The 22,611-nt window shown below is 43.5% G+C and overlaps 1 protein-coding gene across 1 annotated transcript; it reads left to right on the top strand.

Moving 5' to 3' along the window:
- Positions 1–21,414: 21,414 nt before the first annotated feature.
- LOC125506242 lies at positions 21,415–21,958 on the top strand. The gene is made up of 2 exons (XM_048671098.1): positions 21,415–21,584; positions 21,680–21,958. Exons 1-2 carry the CDS (start codon positions 21,494–21,496, stop codon positions 21,874–21,876), a joined length of 288 nt encoding a protein of 95 aa, XP_048527055.1. The 5' UTR covers positions 21,415–21,493; the 3' UTR covers positions 21,877–21,958.
- Positions 21,959–22,611: the final 653 nt, after the last annotated feature.

Raw genomic sequence — 22,611 nt, 5'->3', positions numbered from 1 at the left:
ACTTCCCGTACAAGCAAAGGATTTATCTAGGCTTTCCTTAAACATCAATTCACGTCCAAAACCCTAGTCAAATTCGGACTGGTTTTATCCGAACTTTCCAAAACTGTTCGGTTTAAACTGGCTGTACTTTGAGGGTCCTTTTTGTGGTAACAAAGGACCTCGGATGGAAACGATCCCAAAAGCAATCATGACCGTTTCGACGAGACGAACAACTTTCACGCTGAACGTTTTTTCATCACAGGTCATCTCGAGGGTCAAATCGCTCGTGCAAGACAGCTAATTATTCACGCAGCACATCACACATACCCACATATGTGTCTGGTTCCGGGCGTCATATTTTTGCTCACTGGAGGGTCGTGCTGTGCGGGCTCTAACTTTTGCATATGACCTCGGATTGAGACGATCTTTATATCAAAATCGATTGTTTCGACGAGACGAAGACAATTCATGTCTTGGGGGTGTAATCAGCCGAATAGTGTTCTGAATACAAAATCTAAGTACTTCGAACACAACTTCGGCCTTAGAGATGAGACCGGATGACTATGGCCCAAATATCAAAGTTTTTCCTTTTGACGATACGGAACTTTCTCACTTTGAGCACTTCTCCATTTGAGGCCATCTTAGTTAAGTTCTTCGCCGTGCCAAAATCTGGTGTCAACAACAACGTATATTGTTATGCGGTTTGACCGATAAAGATCTTCGTAGAATATGTGGGAGCCAATATGAACATCCAGGTTCTGCTATTGGTTATTTACCGGAGGCATGTCTTGGTCATGTCTACATAGTTCTAGAACCCGTAGGGTCCGCACGCTTAATGTTCGGTGCCGATCGGTATTATGAGTTTATGTGTTTTGATGAATCGAAGGATGTTCGGAGTCCCGGATGTGATCACGGGCATGACGAGTAGTCTCAAAATGGTCGTGACATAAAGATCGATATATTGGATGCCTATGTTTGGACATCGAAAAGGTTCCGAGTGAGTTCGGGCATATACCGGAGTACCGGGGGGTTACTGGAACCCCCCGGGGAGTATATGGGCCCTAAAGGGCTTTAGTGGAGAGAGAGAGAGGCAGCCAGGGTAGGCCGCGCGCCCCTCCCCCTCTGGTCCAAATTGGACTAGGAAGGGGGTGGGGTGCCCCCCTTCCCTTCCTTCCTCTCTCCCCCTTCCTTCTCTCCTTGTCCAACTAGGGAAGGGGGGTCCTACTCCCGGAGGGAGTAGGACTCCTCCAGGGCGTGCCATAGAGGGCCGGCCCTCCCCCCTCCTCCACTCCTTTATATACGGGGGAGGGGGGCACCCCATAGACACACAAGTTCATCATTGATCTCTTAGCCGTGTGCGGTGCCCCCTCCACCATAATCCACCTCAGTCATATCGTAGCGGTGCTTAGGCGAAGCCCTGTTCCGGTAGCATCATCATCACCGTCATCACGCCGTTGTGATGACGAAGCTGTCCCTCGACACTCTGCTGGATCGTGAGTTCGTGGGACGTCACCGAGCCGAACGTGTGCAGATCGTGGAGGTGTCGTACTTTCGGTACTAGGATCGTCGATCATGAAGACGTACGACTACATCAACTGTGTTTTCATAACGCTTCCGCTTATGGTCTATGAGGGTACGTGGACAACACTCTCCCCTCTCGTTGATATGCATCACCATGATCTTGCGTGTGCGTAGGATTTTTTTTGAAATTACTACATTCCCCAACACTATGTGCTTCATAATTCACAACACGAGACTCAAAAGAAAAAGTACAATGGAGTGCAGCTGCATGGACATTAATCTCGCTGATGATCGCCCCGTATCCTCCTCTTGCACTCATGTGAATATCTGAGATGACTTGCTGACAATCGGATGCTACAACGAATTGTTGTATGTGTAGGTCTTCAGCAAGTGCTAGAGCTTCATGGCATGCTATCGCCTCAAGTGTGGCCGGGTCAAGTACTCCTTCTAATACCAGAGTCGAGCTACCCAAGTAATCCCCCCCTCATCTCTACAAACCGCAGCTGCTGATCCTCCTCTTCTTCCTAGCACTCCCGCGTCAACATGGATCTTGCAGTATCCAACAGGAGGCCTCTTTGGTTTCGGATTTGCTTGATGAGGTGTAGTATTCCGCATTGGGGCATTCGATTTATTGTTGATCAGGGACAAATCTTTGAGGAACCTGTCAATGAAGCTGTGGGTCACTTGGGGGCTTTGGAAAATTGCTTCATGTATTGCCTTCCGACGAGCATGCCAGATAGCCCATAGTGTAACAGCCATGTTGACAAATTCTTCATGAGTTAACATATCCATCGATGTAAATAGCCACTGTTTTGCTTTTGGCTCAGAATTTGCTGTGATTTTATGTGTGATCTCCGCATTAGCCAATGCCCAAACACTTTTCGATGTTGTACATTCCAATAGGGAGTGACGCCATGAGTCTCGTATCCCACAAATCCCGCACAGGTTGGAGTCAGACATATGACGATGTGCTCTAATATCGTTTGTTGGAAGCGAATGTTTTGAAAGCCTCCATAAAAACATTCGAATTTTCCCAGGAACTTCAGTCTTCCATAGCGATTTCCATGAACTCTCTTCCGCCCTGGTGCTAGATGGGCCTGGTGCTCCTTCTAGCCATGCTTCACGGCGTTCCCTCGTAGCCACCAACATCTTATACGCCGACTTGACCGAGAAGGTCCCATGTTTTTCATAGTGCCAGGCCCAAAAATCAGATATGTTTCGGGTGCACAGCGGGATTCCAAGGATCACTTGAGGATCCATTAGAAAGAATGTAGCTTGGACCACTTGTCTATCCCATGACGTTGTCGCTCTGGTTATGAGTTCTGAGACCCTTGTTGGCGGATTCAACACACGGCAACCATACGGTCTAAACGACTCTTCTCTGGGCAGCTAATTGTGATTCCATATGTCTGTAGTTTCTCCGTTTCCAATCCGTTTTACCAGGCCCTGCTTCATGGTATCTCTACCCTCAACAATGGCACACCAAATCTGGCTTGGGTGGTTCCCCAACTCGGCCTGGAGGATGTCTGTGGTTGGATAATAGATGCTCTTTAGCACTCGAGTGCTTAGCGAGTCAGGATTTTGAAGCAGTCGCCATGCCTGCTTAGCGAGCATTGCGAGATTGAAGAGTTCGAAATCCTTGAACCCTAGGCCTCCCATTCCCTTAGGTTGGGTCGTAGTTTTCCAAGAAACCCAATGAGGCTTCCTTTTTCCTTCCTTTGCACCGAAAGATACACGACTGAGTTTGCACTGTTCACTACAATGATGAAAGGATCCTTCTCGGTGGACGACAATTCGTAGCACGCAGACACATGGATTTTGGGCCACATGATTGGGTCGTGATCAGTAAAGTGGACCATCACATGCATGTGTTTAGGGCATGTACAATGGTGCTATCTTAGGAGTGTCACGTAGGATAAATGATGAGGTGGAGGAGAGAGAGCCCATAAGAAAAGGTTGGTCTTCTCTTATTTAAGAGAAGACAAGAGATGATCTCTTAGCACAATATGTCTCACCATATTTTTAGGAATAGCTAGTTATTGAAGATAAGGCTAAGAGATGACCCATTGTACACACTTTTTTTGTCCTCTCTAAATTACATGCAAGATTTAAGATAAGACTATCTTATCAACCATTGTACATGCCCTTAGACCCCTGCATGTGTTTGAAGCTTAATCCCGTGTGAATTCCTACATGAGACAGGTTTTGGTAGAGACATCACGGTTCACCCACCACACCTCTCATGCTTTTTCTCTTGACTTCAAATTTTAATCTATTGAAATGTTTGGATCCAAAATCCAATTTCTATTTCGTTTGCATATTCGTGTTAGTTGTGACAAGGGATTTGGAACAAGACCACTCTTCAACATGTTTGGACAAGTGTTTAAAACTTCACCAAGTTTCAACTACTAAAAGTTGATAAGAATGAATGATACATTCACTAAGTTTCAAAACTAAAACTTAAATACAAACCCTAAACCCTAAGTTTCTAAAACTAAAACTTAAAAAAAACTGTAAGCCCTAAGCCCCAAATCGTAAACCTAAAACCCTATGAAAGGATCGAGAAGAGGTGTCTAGAGGGGGGGTGATTAGACACTAAGTGCCAAAAGTTGCAGTTTTTAATATTCTTAAGTTTAACTGGAGTTTAAGCACAAGTTTAACAAACACAATACATATCAAGCAATCATGCAATGAGTATATGAGCAGCGGAAAGTAAAGCATGCAACTTGCAAGAATGTAAAGAGAAGGGTTTGGAGTATTCAAATGCAATTGGAGACACGGATGTTTTTGTCGTGGTTCCGATAGCTGGTGCTATCGTACATCCACGTTGATGGAGACTTCAACCCACGGAGGGTAACGGTTGCGCGAGTCCACGGAGGGCTCCACCCACGAAGGGTCCACAAAGAAGCAACCTTGTCTATTCCATCACGGCCGTCGCCCACGAAGGACTTGCCTTACTAGCGGTAGATCTTCACGAAGTAGGCGATCTCCTTGCCCTTACAAACTCCTTGGTTCAACTCCACAATCTTGTTGGAGGCTCCCAAGTGACACCTAGCCAATCTAGGAGATACCACTCTCCAAAAAGTAATAAATGGTGTGTTGATGATGAACTCCTTGCTCTTGTGCTTCAAATGATAGTCTCCCCAACACTCAACTCTCTCTCACAGGATTTGGATTTGGTGGAAAGAAGATTTGAGTGGAAAGCAACTTGGGAAAGGCTAGAGATCAAGATTCATATATGGAATATCTTGACCTCAACACAAGTGTAGGTGGTTCTCTCTCAGAAAATGTGTATTGGAAGTGTAGGTATGTTATGATGGCTCTCTCTACGAATGAAGAGTGGCTGGAGGGGTATATATAGCCTCCACACAAAATCTAACCGTTACACACAATTTTCCAAACTCGGTGGGACCGAATGGTTAAACTCGGTCGGACCGATTCAGCAAACCTAGTGACCGTTAGGATTTTCGGTGGGACTGAGATGCAACTCGGTAGGACCGATATGGTTAGGGTTAGGGCATAACGTAATCTCGGTGTGACCGATTACAAAAACTCGGTGGGACCGATTTTGGTAATAAGCTAACCAGAGAGTTGGTCAGGCAAACTCGGTGAGACCGATTACACAAACTCGGTGGGACCGATTTTGGTAATAAGCTAACCAGAGGGTTTGCATTGTAATCTCGGTAGTACCGATTGCTCAAACTCGGTGAGACCGATTTTGGTAATGGACATACACAGAGAGATTACAATCCCATCTCGGTGAGACCGAGATCCCTATCGGTGAAACCGATTTGATAGGGTTTGTGGCAGTGGCTATGACATCTGAAACTCGGTGGCGCCGGATAGATAGAATCGGTGGGGCCAAGTTTGACTTTTGGTTTAGGTCATATGTGGATGTGGGAAGGTAGTTGAGGGTTTTGGAGCATATCACTAAGCACTTTGAGCAAGAAAGCCATTAAGCAACACCTCATCCCCTCTTGATAGTATTGGCTTTTCCTATAGACTCAATGTGATCTTGGATCACTAAAATAGAAAATGTAGAGTCTTGATCTTGAAGCTTGAGCCAATCCTTTGTCCTTAGCATCTTGAAGGGGTTCCACATCCTCTAGTCCATGCCACTCCATTGTTGAACTTATCTGAAACATACTAGGTAAAAGTGTTAGTCCAACAAGAGATATGTTGACATTAATTACCAAAACCACCCAGGGAGCACTTGTGCTTTCAATATCCCCCTTTTTGGTAATTTATGACAACATACATCAAAGCTTTAGATAAAGATATAGAGAATAGCAAGTAAAGCTTTGGAAAGACATGTAACATGCATAGGCTCCCCCTACATGTATGCAATCATGTGAATGCGTAAACATGACAGAGTAAGCAAGGTGTTACATGTATCTTGGCTATTTGCATCAGAGCAAATGATGTGAATGTGAGAAATGTACCTTCATGCTCATGAGTCCTTCTTGCAAACAGTATGTACATCAGCAAGAACTTCTCATTCATATGATTGTGATGCATATACTTACCTTGTGGTCTTGAGTTGGCTTAGGATGGGATGAACCTGCGCAAACAAGGTTAAATAACACAGATACACCTACTGACCAGAGCAAGCAAGAGAAACCACAAGAGAACCAAGACTGGGATAACATGTAGAGTGAGTACTAAGTACCACATTGGATATAGACATGTCCCCAAAGGTAAAGATATGCAATAAAATCAGAGATTTCCTTCCCTTAGATGTCTTGCTCCCCCTGAATCTGCATGGGATATTGGGAGAAGATAGGGAACAGAAAATCAAAGCAACAAAAAAGGAAACAACAGAGCTTGAGCTAAATCAAGCAACCAAACATGTCTTTCCCCTCTTAAAGACATGTGACATCTCTCCTCTTGAACACCAAGCATCTGGGGTCTTTGATGATATTACTTTCTCCTAGTTGAGAAACTCTCTCCCCCTGAGTATTCTCTCTTTCTCCCCCTATAGGAAGGATTAAGCTTTGATGTGATCTCTCTCTCCCCCTTTGACATCAATTTCCAAGAAGGGCTCTTCTGGACATGTGATACAAATGGGTTGGTCCTCAAGTCACAAAGCAAAGCAGCATGTCTAATATGATGCTGGTAGAGGACAAGAATCATTGAGTGGAGCTGGAGCAACCAGAAATCAGGAATAAGTGGCAAGTTGGTTTTCCTGTGGTGGAATCGGTGACTCCGAGTTGTGTGCTTCGGTTGCACCGAAATATTTCGGTTGGGCCGAAGAGAACAAACCGGTGTGACCGAGTTCATTAGAGTGAAACCACTTGTCACCTCAGCTCACTAGATAAGTAAGATCTCACAAGGATATGCAAGGAATTTACTGAAAGATTTGCAATGAATTGGATGCAGAAAATGCAGAACAAAAAGGAAAGAAAAGAAACTAAAAGTTCTAGATGAGGGGAAACAAATATGCAAGAGACAAAAGCATGGAGAGACACACGAGAACTTCATATAGAGATGGTCGGCGACAAAGTCACCTATGTTAGAGTATATTGACTTAGGAGTCAAGTGAGAGAACTTGATCATAGGTCATACTCATCGTTTAAGCTCAAAATGGGGTTACCATTTTACGTTTAAGCCTTTTGATGTATTCACATCTGGTCGAGTTTCTTTGACTCATGACTTGGAGTAAAGCTTCTCTAAGACGGAATAACATACCTTGGGTGGTGGTGTTGATCTTGCTCATGTAGTTAAACTTGTGTGGGTTGCTCAAGGTTGATGTAGTTCATCAAGGGTTGGGAGCACCACTTGGAGTTTGAGTTCATCTACCGACATGGGTTAGCTTTGCAAGGAAGAGCACTTGTGTATCCAAAATGACAATCATGAGACTCAACATAGAATTTGCCAAAGGATATGTTTGAATGATTTCGTGCTTCCTTGTCTTCAACCACCATTGTGTAGAGACTTGGTGATGTAGAGATTGCTCAAGATGTGAGTGAGTTGAAATCTCATAGATTTAGATTCAACCAAGTACCTACATGGGTTAGATAACATGCAAGGTACAAATATATCCAATACATATGAATAGCATCATAAGAGAAATATCGAGGATTAGTCATAGGCTCATGCCCCGCATGTATCAAATGGAGTTCCTACTCCAAGTTTGAAGCATCAATGATGTTCAATTCACCTCTCAACCTGCAAAACACTTTCTCATCAAGTGGTTTAGTGAATATATCTGCCAATTGCTTATCGGTGCGAACATGCTTAAGGTTAATGTCCCCTTTTGCAACATGATCTCGAATGAAATGATGACGAACTTCAATATGCTTAGTTCGAGAATGTTGCACGGGATTGTGAGCAATCTTAATAGCACTTTCATTGTCACATAGCAATGGACCATGTTTCATATATATCCCATAATCTTTAAGAGTTTGGGTCATCCAAAGTAATTGAGCACAACATGAACCAGCGGCAATGTATTCCACTTCGGCGGTGGATAAGGATACTGAGTTTTGTTTCTTGGAAGACCAAGACACAAGAGATCTACCAAGGAATTGACAAGTACCCGAAGTGGATTTTCTATCAACCTTGTCTCCGGCATAGTCCGAATCGGAGTAGCCAACAAGATCAAAAGAGGACCTCTTAGGATACCAAATGCCAAAATTTGGTGTATGGATTAGGTATCTCACTATCCTTTTCACAGCCTTAAGATGACACTCTTTAGGAGCAGCTTGATATCGTGCACACATGCACACACTTAGCATAATATCGGGACGAGAGGCACATAGATATAACAATGAACCAATCATAGAGCGATAAACCTTTTGATCAACCGGTTCACCATCTTTGGTCAAATCAAGATGTCTACTAGTAGGCATGGGTGTAGTCATACCTTTGCATTCTTGCATATTGAACTTCTTGAATAACTCCTTGGTGTACTTTGTTTGAGAGACAAAGGTACCTTCCTTAGTTTTCTTGATTTGCAAACCGAGAAAGAATTTGAGTTCACTCATCATAGACATCTCAAACTTCTTCGACATTAGCTTTCCAAACTTCTCACTAAAATGAGGGTTAGTTGAACCAAATATGATATCATCAACATAAATTTGGCACACAAATAGTTCCCCATTAACCCTTTTAGTAAAAAGAGTAGAATCAATTTTACCAATTTTAAATCCTTTTTCAATAAGGAACTTGGTCAAGCATTTATACCATGCTCTAGGAGCTTGTTTAAGACCATAAAGGGCTTTGTGAAGTTTGTAAACATGATTAGGTTTCTTAGGATTGACGAAGCCGGGAGGTTGCTTAACATAAACTTCCTCCTCAATTTTGCCATTTAGAAAAGCACTTTTAATGCCCATTTGGTACAAGGTGATATCATGGTGATTAGCATAAGCAAGTAAGATGTGAATGGACTCAAGTCTAGCAACGGGAGCATATGTCGCACCATAGTCCATACCTTCAACTTGTGTGTAGCCTTGGGTGACGAGACGTGCTTTGTTGCGAACCACTTGTCCATCTTCATCTTGCTTGTTGCGAAACACCCATTTGGTACCAATGATGTTGTGGTTGTTGTCAGGCTTCTCGACCAATGTCCACACTTGATTTCTCTCAAAGTTGTGTAGCTCTTCATGCATAGCGTTTATCCAGTCCGGATCCTCCAATGCTTCTTCAACCTTCATAGGTTCAATGCTAGAGATGAATGAGTAATGTTCACAAAAGTTAGCTAAACGAGTTTTAGAGCGAGTGATTCTCCCGGTTTGGATATCATTGTAGATTTGCTCGACGGGATGATCCTTAGCAATTCTTGCTCGAACTCGTGAAAGCTTTTGCTTGGGTCGGGGTGGAACATCCTCTTCATCTTGTGCTTCTTCTTGGCCTTCTTCATTGTTGACGTTGTCGTTCTCCTTTCGTGGTGGAGAAGGAGGTTGTTGATGTTCATCTTGGTGCGCTTCCTCGTTTTCTTCATCTTGGCGTGTCCCACTTGTGGATGCTTCCGTATCAACTCTTGGTTCACCTTGTCGTGAGGTAGAAGTTTCCACTTGGACGAACGAGGTACTCTCCTTCACTTCCGTTGGACGAATCTTGCCAATGGACAAGTCTTGAATTGCTTCCGAAGGGTCTTTGTCTCCTACATCAATTGGCAATTGCTCTACTTGCGAGCCGTTAGATTCATCAAACTTCACATCTACCGTCTCTTCAACCTTTCGGGTGAAATTGTTGTAGACACGGTAAGTGTGAGAGTTTGAGCCATAACCAAGTAGGAAACCTTCATGAGATTTAGGAGCAAATTTAGAATGACGATGCTTATCAAGAATGTAGCACGTTGAGCCGAATACTCGAAAGTATCCAACTTGGGGTTTGTTACCGGTGAGGAGCTCGTATGCCGTCTTGCCGAGTAGCTTGTGAAGATACAAGCGATTTTTTGCATGACAAGCTGTCTCAACCGCTTCCGCCCAAAAGTGCTTTGGCGTTTTGTACTCATCAAGCATCATTCTCGCCATCTCGATAAGAGTCCGGTTCTTCCTTTCAACAACTCCATTTTGTTGAGGTGTGTACGTAGCCGAGAACTCGTGTGAAATCCCTTCTTCGTCAAGAAAGGTGTCCACATTTGCGTTCTTGAACTCCGTTCCGTTGTCGCTCCGAACCTTCTTGATCTTCACGTCAAACTGATTTTGGGCCTTCCTAGCGAAGTTTTTGAAGATCTTTTGGACCTGCGATTTGTCATCAAGAAAGAACACCCACGTAAATCTTGAAAAATCATCAACTATGACTAGACCAAATGAGTTACCACCGAGACTCTTGCAGGCATTTGGACCAAAGAGATCCATGTGAAGTAGCTCGAGTGGTCTTCTTGTGGTCATGATGTTCTTCGCGCGGTGACTTCCTCCAACTTGTTTCCCTGCTTGACAAGCACTGCAAAGTCTATCCTTGTCAAATATGACATCTTTTATTCCAAGGATATGATCACCTTTAATAAGCTTATCAAGATTTCGCATACCAACATGACCTAGTCTTCTATGCCACAACCAGCCTTTAGAAGATTTGGTAATTAAGCAAGTTCTAGGTTGAGCCTTTTTAGTAAAATCAACAATGTAAATATCTCCTCTACGTATACCGGTAAAGACCATTTTATGATTGTCTCTACGAAACACTTGGCAATCTACTTTGAATTATCACGGGATTCAACGAGCATGACATTTTGTATGGAGCTATCATGTGAGATGGCCACCTTACCAAGGCCAACCATCTTACCCTTTGAATTATCACCAAAAGTGACATATTTTCGAGGGCCGTCGTTTTCAGCAAGCTCACGGAACATATCTTTATCTCCGGTCATATGATCAGTACATCCACTATCAAGGACCCATTCCTTTCCTCCAACCATGTAGCCGTGAAGATTTGCCATAAGACCAAAATGCATCATTGCATCATCAAGATCATAGTCACTATCATCATCTTCATCATAGTATCCATGTTCAACATCATCTTGTGATTGATCAATTCCTAGAGAGGGTAATTCATTAGATAAATGATCATCACAATGGTTACCTTTATGAATTCTTATAGCTTGGGATATGATATCGCTAATGATTCCAACATTTCCTTTAGCACGCATGAGATTGGTAAGCTCAAATAGACAATCACCAAAGCTAGGATCACTAGAGTTCATCTTACTCAAGGCAATAGACTTATGGAGAATTTCGTCTAAATTTTTCAAGGAATAATCTGGAAATCGTTCCTCAAGAAATCTCCATATGGTGTAGGCACACTTGAGAGTAGGCAAACATCTAATCAAGTTTCTAGGCAAGCCTCTAATGATGAGCTCAACAGTTCTAAGATTGCGAATCATGTCAATATCTTCATCTAGGGTAGGGTGCAATGGATCAACATGAGGTGCACAAGGGCTAGTAATGTACTTGTTCAAATGATATTCATTGAAAATCTCAAGCATTTCATATTTCCACTCATGAAAATACTCTCCATCAAGAATAGGCATTCTATGTCTAATACTCCCCAAAGTAGACACATCCATCTTCCTCCAATGGTGTTTAAACCAAGGCAATGGAGACCAAAGCTCTAATACTAATTGAAAGGATAGAGAAGAGGTGTCTAGAGGGGGGGGTGATTAGACACTAAGTGCCAAAAGTTGCAGTTTTTAATATTCTTAAGTTTAAGTGGAGTTTAAGCACAAGTTTAACAAACACAATACATATCAAGCAAGCATGCAATGAGTATATGAGCAGCGGAAAGTAAAGCATGCAACTTGCAAGAATGTAAAGAGAAGGGTTTGGAGTATTCAAACGCAATTGGAGACACGGATGTTTTTGTCGTGCTTCCGATAGGTGGTGCTATCGTACATCCACGTTGATGGAGACTTCAACCCACGGAGGGTAACGGTTGCGCGAGTCCACGGAGGGCTCCACCCACGAAGGGTCCACGAAGAAGCAACCTTGTCTATTCCATCACGGCCGTCGCCCATGAAGGACTTGCCTCACTAGCGGTAGATCTTCACGAAGTAGGCGATCTCCTTGCCCTTACAAACTCCTTGGTTCAACTCCACAATCTTGTTGGAGGCTCCCAAGTGACACCTAGCCAATCTAGGAGACACCACTCTCCAAGAAGTAATAAATGGTGTGTTGATGATGAACACCTTGCTCTTGTGCTTCAAATGATAGTCTCCCCAACACTCAACTCTCTCTCACAGGATTTGGATTTGGTGGAAAGAAGATTTGAGTGGAAAGCAACTTGGGAAAGGCTAGAGATCAAGATTCATATGGTTGGAATGGAATATCTTGACCTCAACACAAGTGTAGGTGGTTCTCTCTCAGAAAATGTGTATTGGAAGTGTAGGTATGTTCTGATGGCTCTCTCTACGAATGAAGAGTGGGTGGAGGGGTATATATAGTCTCCACACAAAATCTAACCGTTACACACAATTTGCCAAACTCGGTGGGACCGAATGGTTAAACTCGGTCGGACTGATTCAGCAAACCTAGTGACCATTAGGATTTTTGGTGGTACTGAGATGCAACTCGGTAGGACCGATATGGTTAGGGTTAGGGCATAACGTAATCTCGGTGTGACCGATTACACAAACTCGGTGGGACCGATTTTGGTAATAAGCTAACCAGAGAGTTGGTCAGGCAAACTCGGCGAGACCGATTACACAAACTCGGTGGGACCGATTTTGGTAATAAGCTAACCAGAGGGTTTGCATTGTAATCTCGGTAGTACCGATTGCTCAAACTCGGTTAGACCGATTTTGGTAATGGACATACACAGAGAGATTACAATCCCATCTCGGTGAGACCGAGATCCCTATCGGTGAAACCGATTTGCTAGGGTTTGTGGCAGTGGCTATGACATCTGAAACTCGGTGGCGCCGGATAGATAGAATCGGTGGGGCCGAGTTTGACCTTTGGTTTAGGTCATATGTGGATGTGGGAAGGTAGTTGAGGGTTTTGGAGCATATCACTAAGCACTTTGAGCAAGCAAGCCATTAAGAAACACCTCATCCCCTCTTGATAGTATTGGCTTTTCCTATAGACTCAATGTGATCTTGGATCACTAAAATAGAAAATGTAGAGTCTTGATCTTGAAGCTTGAGCCAATCCTTTGTCCTTAGCATCTTGAAGGGGTTCCACATCCTCTAGTCCATGCCACTCCATTGTTGCACTTATCTGAAACATACTAGGTAAAAGTGTTAGTCCAACAAGAGATATGTTGACATTAATTACCAAAACCACCCAGGGAGCACTTGTGCTTTCACCCTAAAAGCAAATGAAACTTGATATAACAACTATGTGAATATTTAAACATTGGATTTTTTAGAAGTTGTCAAAACGTATTCAAGATCGGCCTTGTTCGAAAGTTCTCATCGCAACGAAAACAAATATACAAACAAAACTTAACTTGGAATTTTGATTCAAAAGATATAGTAGATTCAAATTTGAAGATGAAATGAAAAGGCATGGGAGGTGGGGTGGATGATGCATGTAACTCTGGCAAAAGCCACCAAAAGCATTCATTGATGCCCCCCGCACTACAATAATCAAAGGCCTTAAGACCAAACAAGTATGTGAATCTTAAAGCAATTTAATGGCTTCATGTATGTGTGCTCTTGTACCTGCGAGTTTCTGCCTTGTCCCTGCGTGGCCTTGCGAGTTTCTGCCTTCTCACTAACAGTTGACACACTTGGTGTGAGTCAAAATGCTTATTTTTTCAACATAAGGTGTGACACCCCCGTTTATAATCGTGCACTAACAATACATGCATCATGCATGATCATGAATAGTGACTCACGTCAATATCACAACACAACTCTACGACACAAATTAAAAATAAATCTTATATTACAAGCCAGGGCCATGCTACTTGTGAGCTGCGTTGAGATTTTCCCCGAACAAAAAGGGTGAAGCAATATAGTAGCTGGTAAGTATTTCCCTTAGTGAGAACCAAGGTTATCGAACCAATAGGAGAATCACACAAACCCTAGTGAACAACACCCACACATACAAAAGTAAATACTTGCACCCAACACGGGCAAGAGGGTTGTCAATCCCCTTAAACTAGTTATTTGCAAGGATCAAATCTTGTATAGGTAGATAGATAAATTGAAAAACAAAATAAAAGTAAATAAATTACAGCAAGGTATTTTTTGTTTTAGTAATATGATTAAAGTAGACCGGGGGGGCATAGTTTTCACTAGAGGTTTCTCTCTCGAAACAATATCATACGGTGGGTAGACAAATTATTGTTGGGAAATTGATAGAAAAGCACATAGTTATCATGTTATTCATGGCAATGATCAAGTATATAGGCATAACGTCCGTGACAAGTAGACCAAAACGATTCTGCATCTATTACTATTCCTCCACTTCGAGATCGCTTCTATGCTTGCCCATCTAGGTATTAAGTTCATAACAAACAAAGTAATGCATGAGGTATGATGACATGATGTAGACAAAATAAACTCAAACAATATGAATAAACCCCATCGTTTTATCCTTAATGACAACAATACAAACACGTGCCTCGCTACCCCTTCTGTCATGAGGTGAGGACATCGCAAGACTGAACCCTCACAAAGCACCACTCCCACTGCGCCAAACCAAACAGATAGATCAAAGAGAAATACAAAGCTATAAAAAATATGCATAATAAAGTTTAAAAAAGACTCAATTACTTTCAATGAATAATCTGATCATAAACCCACAATTCATCGGATCTCAACAAACACACCGCAAAACAAGATTAAATCGGATAGAACTCCAAGAAGATCGAGGAGAACATTGTGTTGAGGATCAAAGAGAGAGAGAGAAGAAACCATCTAGCTACTAGCTATGGACCCGTAGGTCTATGGTGAACTACTCACGCATCATCGGAAGGACAGCAAGGTTGATGTAGAGGCCCTCCGTGATCGATTCCCCCTTCGACAGAGTACCGGAAAAGGCCTCCAGATGGGATCGCAAAAATCAAGAAGCTTGCGGCGGGAGAAAAAGTGTTTCGAGTGGATCTCTGTTGGTTTAGGAATATTTGGGAATTTATAAAGGTGGAATTAGGTCAAACGGAGTTGCGTGGGAGTCACAAGCTCAGGGGGTGTGCCCCACCCCCGGGGCATGCCCTGTGAGCTCTTGGCTATCCGGTAAGGCATCTGGCCTCCTCCTGAACCTTCTAGGATCCCTTCTGGTCTAGAAAAAAATCATTGTAAAGTTCCATTGTGTTTGAACTTTGTTTGGTACTGACTTTCTAAAAAGCCAAAAACAAGCAAGAAACAGAAACTGGCACTAGGCACTGAGTTAATAGGTCAGTCCCAAAGAATGATATAAAATAACATAGAAATGCATATAAATCATGCAAGATTGATAATATAATAGCATGAAACAATAAAAACAAAATTTTTGATGTTGAATGCTACCTAATATGTGTATAATGTAATCTCTTTACGGTATAAATATTGGGAAACGATGAAGTAACAATATCAACATAATAATGTCCATGAATATAAGAAGCATAATCATTACTTTTTTAAAATATACGATCCTTCACCAATGTTGTCCCTACTCATTGCGTTCATCATGAAGTATACTTTTATATTTTATTCATTTACCTTTTTAGGTATCAATAATGTATGTTATAACTTTGGTCAAACATAACCATGTTTGACTTTTGACAAACAAAAGATGCATCACATTGTGAACGGAGGGAGTATATATTATTTTTAAACGAGTCTCGCTTCGGTACAATCCCCTTGTAATACGTATAAAGGTGTAGTATGGACCTTTCACAATACATATAAAGGGGTAATATTATTTTTAAACGAGTCTCGCTCTGGGACATGGAGGATCTGGAGAGCCTGTTTGTTTGCCGTTTTTGTGATACCTTTGCTAGTCTGAGGATTGAAAACCGAGCGATGACGGATGATGTTGAGATGCCTGCTGCTGGTTTCGTTTGTTGGTCCTCATGGATGGATGTATGTGGTAGCTGGACCATGCAAAAGAGTCTGGTTTATGTATGTGGCAAGTGGAGGATTAGTCATGAATTGTGTACAGTGATGGTCGGGCTTGACGCTAAGGCGTTGGCCATGATGGGGTATGAGTTGAGTTCGCTCCTTATCCATCACTAGTAAGCATGCATATGCAACGCACGTCTAAATCAAAAGCAACCTATAAAATTCATGTGGGTATTATTTTTATTTCATATTGAAACTAATTAACTTTCATGTTACGGAAGCTCTTCGGGTGAAATGAAGCTTACTGTATACTATTCTCTTCATTTAAAAATATAAGATGTTTGTATATTTCAATATAGATTATACAAACTAAAATGAGTGAACAAACACGCTAAAACATGTCTATATACATTCAATCCGTACAAAAGTTAGAATATCTTGTATTTGTGAATGGAGGGAGTGCTAAGCGTGTACGTATGTTGTCTTGATCAACGCATTCTGAATTCATATTCCAAAAATTTGGTGAGGGGTGGCGGTGGGGTAGAATATATGTAGTGTCTGATGATCCCCATGTCTCATGAGGTTTAATACAAACCCCATGACTTATCTATTGATGATATCATGTAAAGTGCTAGTAGACAAGGAAATCCCAAACCAAGAAATCATAGTCAGATAGTAAAGTATGCAACATATCTAATTTCTTGTGTGAACTTGAAAGGACATATAATAGGTTTAGTCATTGTCCAAGTGAACATGATAGAGATGCAAACTTTGCTTAAAGATACTAAAAGAGGTGCATATAATTTGTTCTCTCCTGGGTTCAACCTACATGTTGAATTGCTGGACTCGAATACAAAGGGAGTCGGTGAGATAGAAGAGTTCGCCAGTGGTCAAGACCATTTTGCCCCCATCCTGAGTTTCTCGCATCACCTGTAGTGCGACATTTGTGACCAAAAATGAAGGGAATTTAACATTTCTATATGACATACATGGTATTCAAAATTAGTTATGTGAAGATTAAACACAAATTAAACTTGTCATATCAACATCTCAACTGTAGAGGACTGATGATGGGCATATCTTTCCCCGATTGACAGGTTTGAATTGTTGTCAGTGATAGGACCAAATGCACCGGCAAATTCGTGTAAAAATGTAAATAAAATGAGAGAAAAACAGACTCACCTGATTGAGCAACGCGCGACCAAGAATACAATTGCAAACGTGGTGCCGGGACCGTGGGGGCAAGAGCACGTTACTCTATTCAGTATGAAAATACATTAGACATGCATACAATAAACAAGGCTCTGTCATAGTTCTTCACAAGTACATATTGCATACATAAGTTGAAGGGGTTTCTTAAAGAACAGCAGCATGCTGTACTTTGTCACTCCTGAGTGGCAAGCACGTTGTTGAAGTAGGATAATCACAATCAGCATCCTTGAACGAGCTATCACTGGCTTCAAGTACAACTTGTACAAAGTTTGTTAATTTGTCTAGCTTTTTGCCTGAATCATGGGTGCTCTCAATACACGCACCTCTGAAAAATAGAGAGCACCCATATAAGCTTAAATTGCTTGGCCGTGGTAGGATATTAAAAAACAGACTTGTTCCTTGTTGTTATAGAAATACATGGCATGAGCTGCAGTTATTTTATATCTTCTATTTTGGATTGCCGGGGTTCATGTTCCCCTCCAACCTGCATTAGCAAAATATGTAGGCCTTATCGGTATAGTGGACAACTCTAGAGCTAATGGAAATGCATAACCTCCATACATCTGCATCAGGCTTGCTTACCAACTACTCGGTAGAAGTTGAAACTGAGCTCAACATAATGAAAAAAAAAAGTTCAGAAAATAAATCGTGCCCTTGTCGACAGTATGCAAGAATCATACCTGAACACTACATGCAGACATGTAGACCACAAAACAGCTAGTCATTCCTATTGTATAGATTTCTAAGTCTTATGATGTGGTAAAATTATAGGTAAGCAGGTTAGCCCTGTCATTTGGATCAAGATGGTTGTTATACATCTCTCACCTCCACCTCAGTCCATCAATTAAAAGCAAATCATGCAAGGCTTTATTTATAAGCAAGGCACATACCTGCTTCACACCAGCATGTCAACTGCTCACGTACATGCTAACAATGAGCTCATAAGCTTTACTGCCATTGCACCTACTGAAGAGGCTAGGCTGTACTATCCCCGCAGACACCAGTACTGGGCATCAGGCAACCGAACAGAACATGCATATAATTAATTTCCCTGCATGTAAAAAGCAAAAATCAGCCTGGGCAGCGTGGTGCCAGTTTTGATAGGGCGTCAGAATCATGCCTGAAGGATAGCCACATAGTGGAGGGCAGTAGCGTCGGCTGAGGGGTGTGGCGAATACGTCCGTGGGGCAGCAGCCGAGCGTCGAAGCCACAGATGGCTATGGCGACCTACGCTCCAGGAGTGGCCAGCGAGTAACACAGGTGGGTTACACATCCACCTAGCCGTCGACTCTATCTTTCTCACCATCCCCTGCGAGTAACAGCAAGAGGCGGCGGCCTTGACAGGGACCTTCTTGTTTACTGGCTGCAGGGCTGCCCGCGCTGCTGGAGGAACAGCTACGTCGTTCTGAAAACCACCAGAGCAATTTAGAATCCATCATCAAGAAATTGCTTTAGAAGGCATGCAAGAAGAAACGGGATGGTATCTGTGCCTTGGATGGATCGGTCTAGGCCTTCTTCAAGAGTTGAGCACCAAACCTCTTGATGATTGGACGATTGATCCCTGTCGGTAGCTGGACCTTGTTGTTGGAGCAAACAAGACGGGATCCAGTTCAGCACGAAGAGTGGACAAAGAGGGGAAGAAAGTAAAACAGGATGGGCCTTCGATCCTTGTGTTGATTTTCTTACCTGTCGAAGACCTGGGCGTGGACGACGCTGCCAATTTCCCCGAGGCCCGAGCACGTGCATGTTTCCTCCTGCACCGGGGCGGCCGACGTCGGTGGCGATGGCCTTGAGCTTCCCTGCGGGTAGAGCGACACCTGAACATCACCAAGAGAAACATGAGTAAAGATCAAGGAGTTGCTTGTTTGACGGACGAATCCGGCAAGAAACTCGCTCTCGTCAGTCTGCCCTGGTTGGATACGTAGATAAAATCCGATCTCACCAAATTATTAGAGTCATATGAACAACAGACTGAGAGAGAAACCCAATGGTGCAGGCGTGACCAAATCGAGAGCCACTACAGGGGTGTTCTTGACGCGGCACGGTGGGAAAGATAGAGTCGGCGGCTCGCCGGATGTGTAACTCACTTGTGTTGGCCGCCGGCTGCGGAGCGGCCATTGGTGCCTGTTGTTTCGGCTCCTGAACGGAACATGGCGGAGCGACGGCCTCCAATTCCTCTGATCTAGGCGGCATCCCGTGGGCGTGGGGAGCGAGAGGAGTGGAGGAGGTTGGTGATGACTCCGTGCGGCGGGCGTGCATGCCTCCTATGGGATTGGAAGAGATTTTTGGTAGGGGGAAATTAACAGATGGAATAGCGTGATTAGTGGGATTAGAGGGAAACGACATGTGGGATATTCTTATGCGGGTGGAGTACGGTCAGTCATTCTAAATTGCTAACTACACACATGACTCGGGATTAAGTTAATCATAACCATTAGATTTTATTCAGTGGATTTAATCTAGCGGTGCTAATCAACCTGGATATAATTGTGGTGTGGCGTTAAGAAAGAAATAGTTTGATTGTTTAATAGTAGTACAGAAGCAAATTATTAGAGTCGTATGAACAACAGACTGAGAGAGAAACCCAATGGCGCAGGCGTGACCAAACCGAGAGCCACTATAGGGGTGTTCTTGACGCGGCACGGTGGGAAAGATAGAGTCGGCGGCTCGCCGGATGTGTAACTCACTTGTGTTGGCCGCCGGCTGCGGAGCGGCCATTGGTGCCTGTTGTTTCGGCTCCTGAACGGAACATGGCGGAGCGACGGCCTCCAATTCCTCTGATCTAGGCGGCACCCCGTGGGCGTGGGGAGCGAGAGGAGTGGAGGAGGTTGGTGATGACTCCGTGCGGCGGGCGTGCATGCCTCCTATGGGATTGGAAGAGATTTTTGGTAGGGGGGAAATTAACAGATGGAATAGCGTGATTAGTGGGATTAAAGGGAAACGACATGTGGAATATTCTTATGCGGGTGGAGTATGGTCAGTCATTCTAAATTGCTAACAACACACATGACTCGGGATTAAGTTAATCATAACCATTAGATTTTATTCAGTGGATTTAATCTAGCGGTGCTAATCAACCTGGATATAATTGTGGTGTGGCGTTAAGAAAGAAATAGTTCGATTGTTTAATAGTAGTATAGAAGCAAATTATTAGAGTCGTATGAACAACAGACTGAGAGAGAAACCCAATGGCGCAGACGTGACCAAACCGAGAGCCACTACAGGGGTGTTCTTGACGCGGCACGGTGGGAAAGATAGAGTCGGCGGCTCGCCGGATGTGTAACTCACTTGTGTTGGCCGCCGGCTGCGGAGCGGCCATTGGTGCCTGTTGTTTCGGCTCCTGAACGGAACATGGCGGAGCGACGGCCTCCAATTCCTCTGATCTAGGCGGCATCCCGTGGGCGTGGGGAGCGAGAGGAGTGGAGGAGGTTGGTGATGACTCCGTGCGGCGGGCGTGCATGCCTTCTATGGGATTGGAAGAGATTTTTGGTAGGGGGGAATTAACAGATGGAATAGCGTGATTAGTGGGATTAAAGGGAAACGACATGTGAAATATTCTTATGCGGGTGGAGTACGGTCAGTCATTCTAAATTGCTAACAACACACATGACTCGGGATTAAGTTAATCATAACCATTAGATTTTATTCAGTGGATTTAATCTAGCGGTGCTAATCAATCTGGATATAATTGTGGTATGGCGTTAAGAAAGAAATAGTTCGATTGTTTAATAGTAGTATAGATTGTTTGTCGTTGTACCTTGTTCCGTATTGTGATCTGTCTCTGGGAGTCCATCTCTGTGGACTGTCGTGATAATTCACTGGAAGCAGCTCCATCTCTGTGGACTGTCATGATAATTCATCGGAAGCAGCTCCCTGGGAGTCCATCTCTGTGGTCTTGTAGTGTCCTGTTCTGCGCAGGTTGTGCTGCAGCCTTCTTCTAGATGAATTGTGCTGGAACCTGGTAAGGATAATGACCACGGGCGCCATGTTAACTTTGATTATCTTTTTTTTTCCTATTGAAAACTTGAATTCGATATGAGAATCGGAAGATGGAGAAAATAGGTGCATGCACTGGACATGGAAGACGGAGGATTGGAGATGTATGCCTAACAGGTCCAAGCCAGGGAAAGGACACTACAAGAATAAGCCGGGAGTCAAACACGTTTATATCCCAAACACTATTAGATAACAATTGATAGATGACGCCGAAAATTGGCATGCTATATATGGAGACAGTTGCTTGTAGCTTTGGGCAGACACAACCACAGCACAAAACCATCATTCCACGAGCAGATCGACACGACTGGGAAGAAAAGAGCTTCGCTCGACAAGTTTAGGACCAACCAACCAACGATGAAGAGTGGCACGCTGGTGGCGATCCTACTTCTCCAGACCGTCGTGGTCATGGGGATCCTCGCACACTCACAGGCCGCGGACGCGGACGGTACGTACTACGTTGCTCATGCTTATCGTCGTCGTTCAAATTAATTATCTGTGCCGCGCGCTGCAACGTCTGATTCCATTCCATGGACCGTGCAGACGATTTCCCCAAGTGCTGCGACCACTGCAACTCCTGGTCGGGGGCCCAATTCTGCGACGACGTGGGCCCCAGGTGCCGCGACGGCTGCGTCAATTGTCGCGTGGTGCAGACGCGCCCCGTGAAGACGTTCCGGTGTGGAGATGGACGCTCCGCCTTCCCGTACATTCCCTGCCCGCCGCCGTGCAAAAACAACTGATCGCTCCACCTCATCACACGGTGAGATCGATGTCGGGCCGGAAAATACTCCCTTCATTCCTAAATATTTGTCTTTCTAGACATTTCAAATGACTACTATATACGAATGTATGTAGACATATTTTAAAATGTAGATTCACTCATTTTGTTTCATATGCAGTTACTTGTTGAAATGCCTAGAAAGACAAGTATTTAGGAACGGAGGGAGTATAAAATAAAATAAAGGCTCCGATGAGACGTGCAGAGCCGTTGTGGTTTTTTTTGAGCCGTTGTGGTTGTACACGCCCAGCAGCAACTGTCGGCGTTCTCTCTACTTTGAGAGATACAGTATATAGTTGATGTTGCTCCATAATAAATAAATAAATAAATGAGCTTTGTAAAACCTGGTTCCGTGCCCCGCTGGTAGGCTCGGAATTAGTTGAGACTGTTTAATAAATTACAGTGATTCAAAAAAAAAGTTTATATATGATCTCTGCTCAATCAAATGAAAATCAGTTTATTTGTGCGATATATTTGTACTGTCCAATACAACGGTGAACGGATCCTCCTGGGTGGGCAAGCATATATGTACAGTTGTCACACTCGGTGCGAGTCGGCATAATTATGTTTTCCAACATAAGGATAAACTCCGGCTTTGCATCAAAGATACACAACGGACATTGGTAGTCCAGTGTAGCGATGGACGGATCCTTCTCGGTGGTCGACGGATCATTAAAAAAAAAAGCTAGGATACGCG

Source organism: Triticum urartu, chromosome 5 (genome assembly GCF_003073215.2).
Source record: "Triticum urartu cultivar G1812 chromosome 5, Tu2.1, whole genome shotgun sequence".
NCBI classification, from domain to species: domain Eukaryota; kingdom Viridiplantae; phylum Streptophyta; class Magnoliopsida; order Poales; family Poaceae; genus Triticum; species Triticum urartu.
The sequence above is the reverse complement of the archived record's forward strand: the minus strand, read 5'-3'. Positions and strand labels throughout refer to the sequence as shown.

Coding starts and splice junctions, on each gene's coding strand:
- LOC125506242 (XM_048671098.1), top strand. CDS start 21,494: ATGAAGAGTGGCACGCTGGTGGCGATCCTACTTCTCCAGACCGTCGTG. Junction 21,585..21,679: donor ACAGGCCGCGGACGCGGACG/GTACGTACTACG, acceptor TGGACCGTGCAG/ACGATTTCCCCAAGTGCTGC.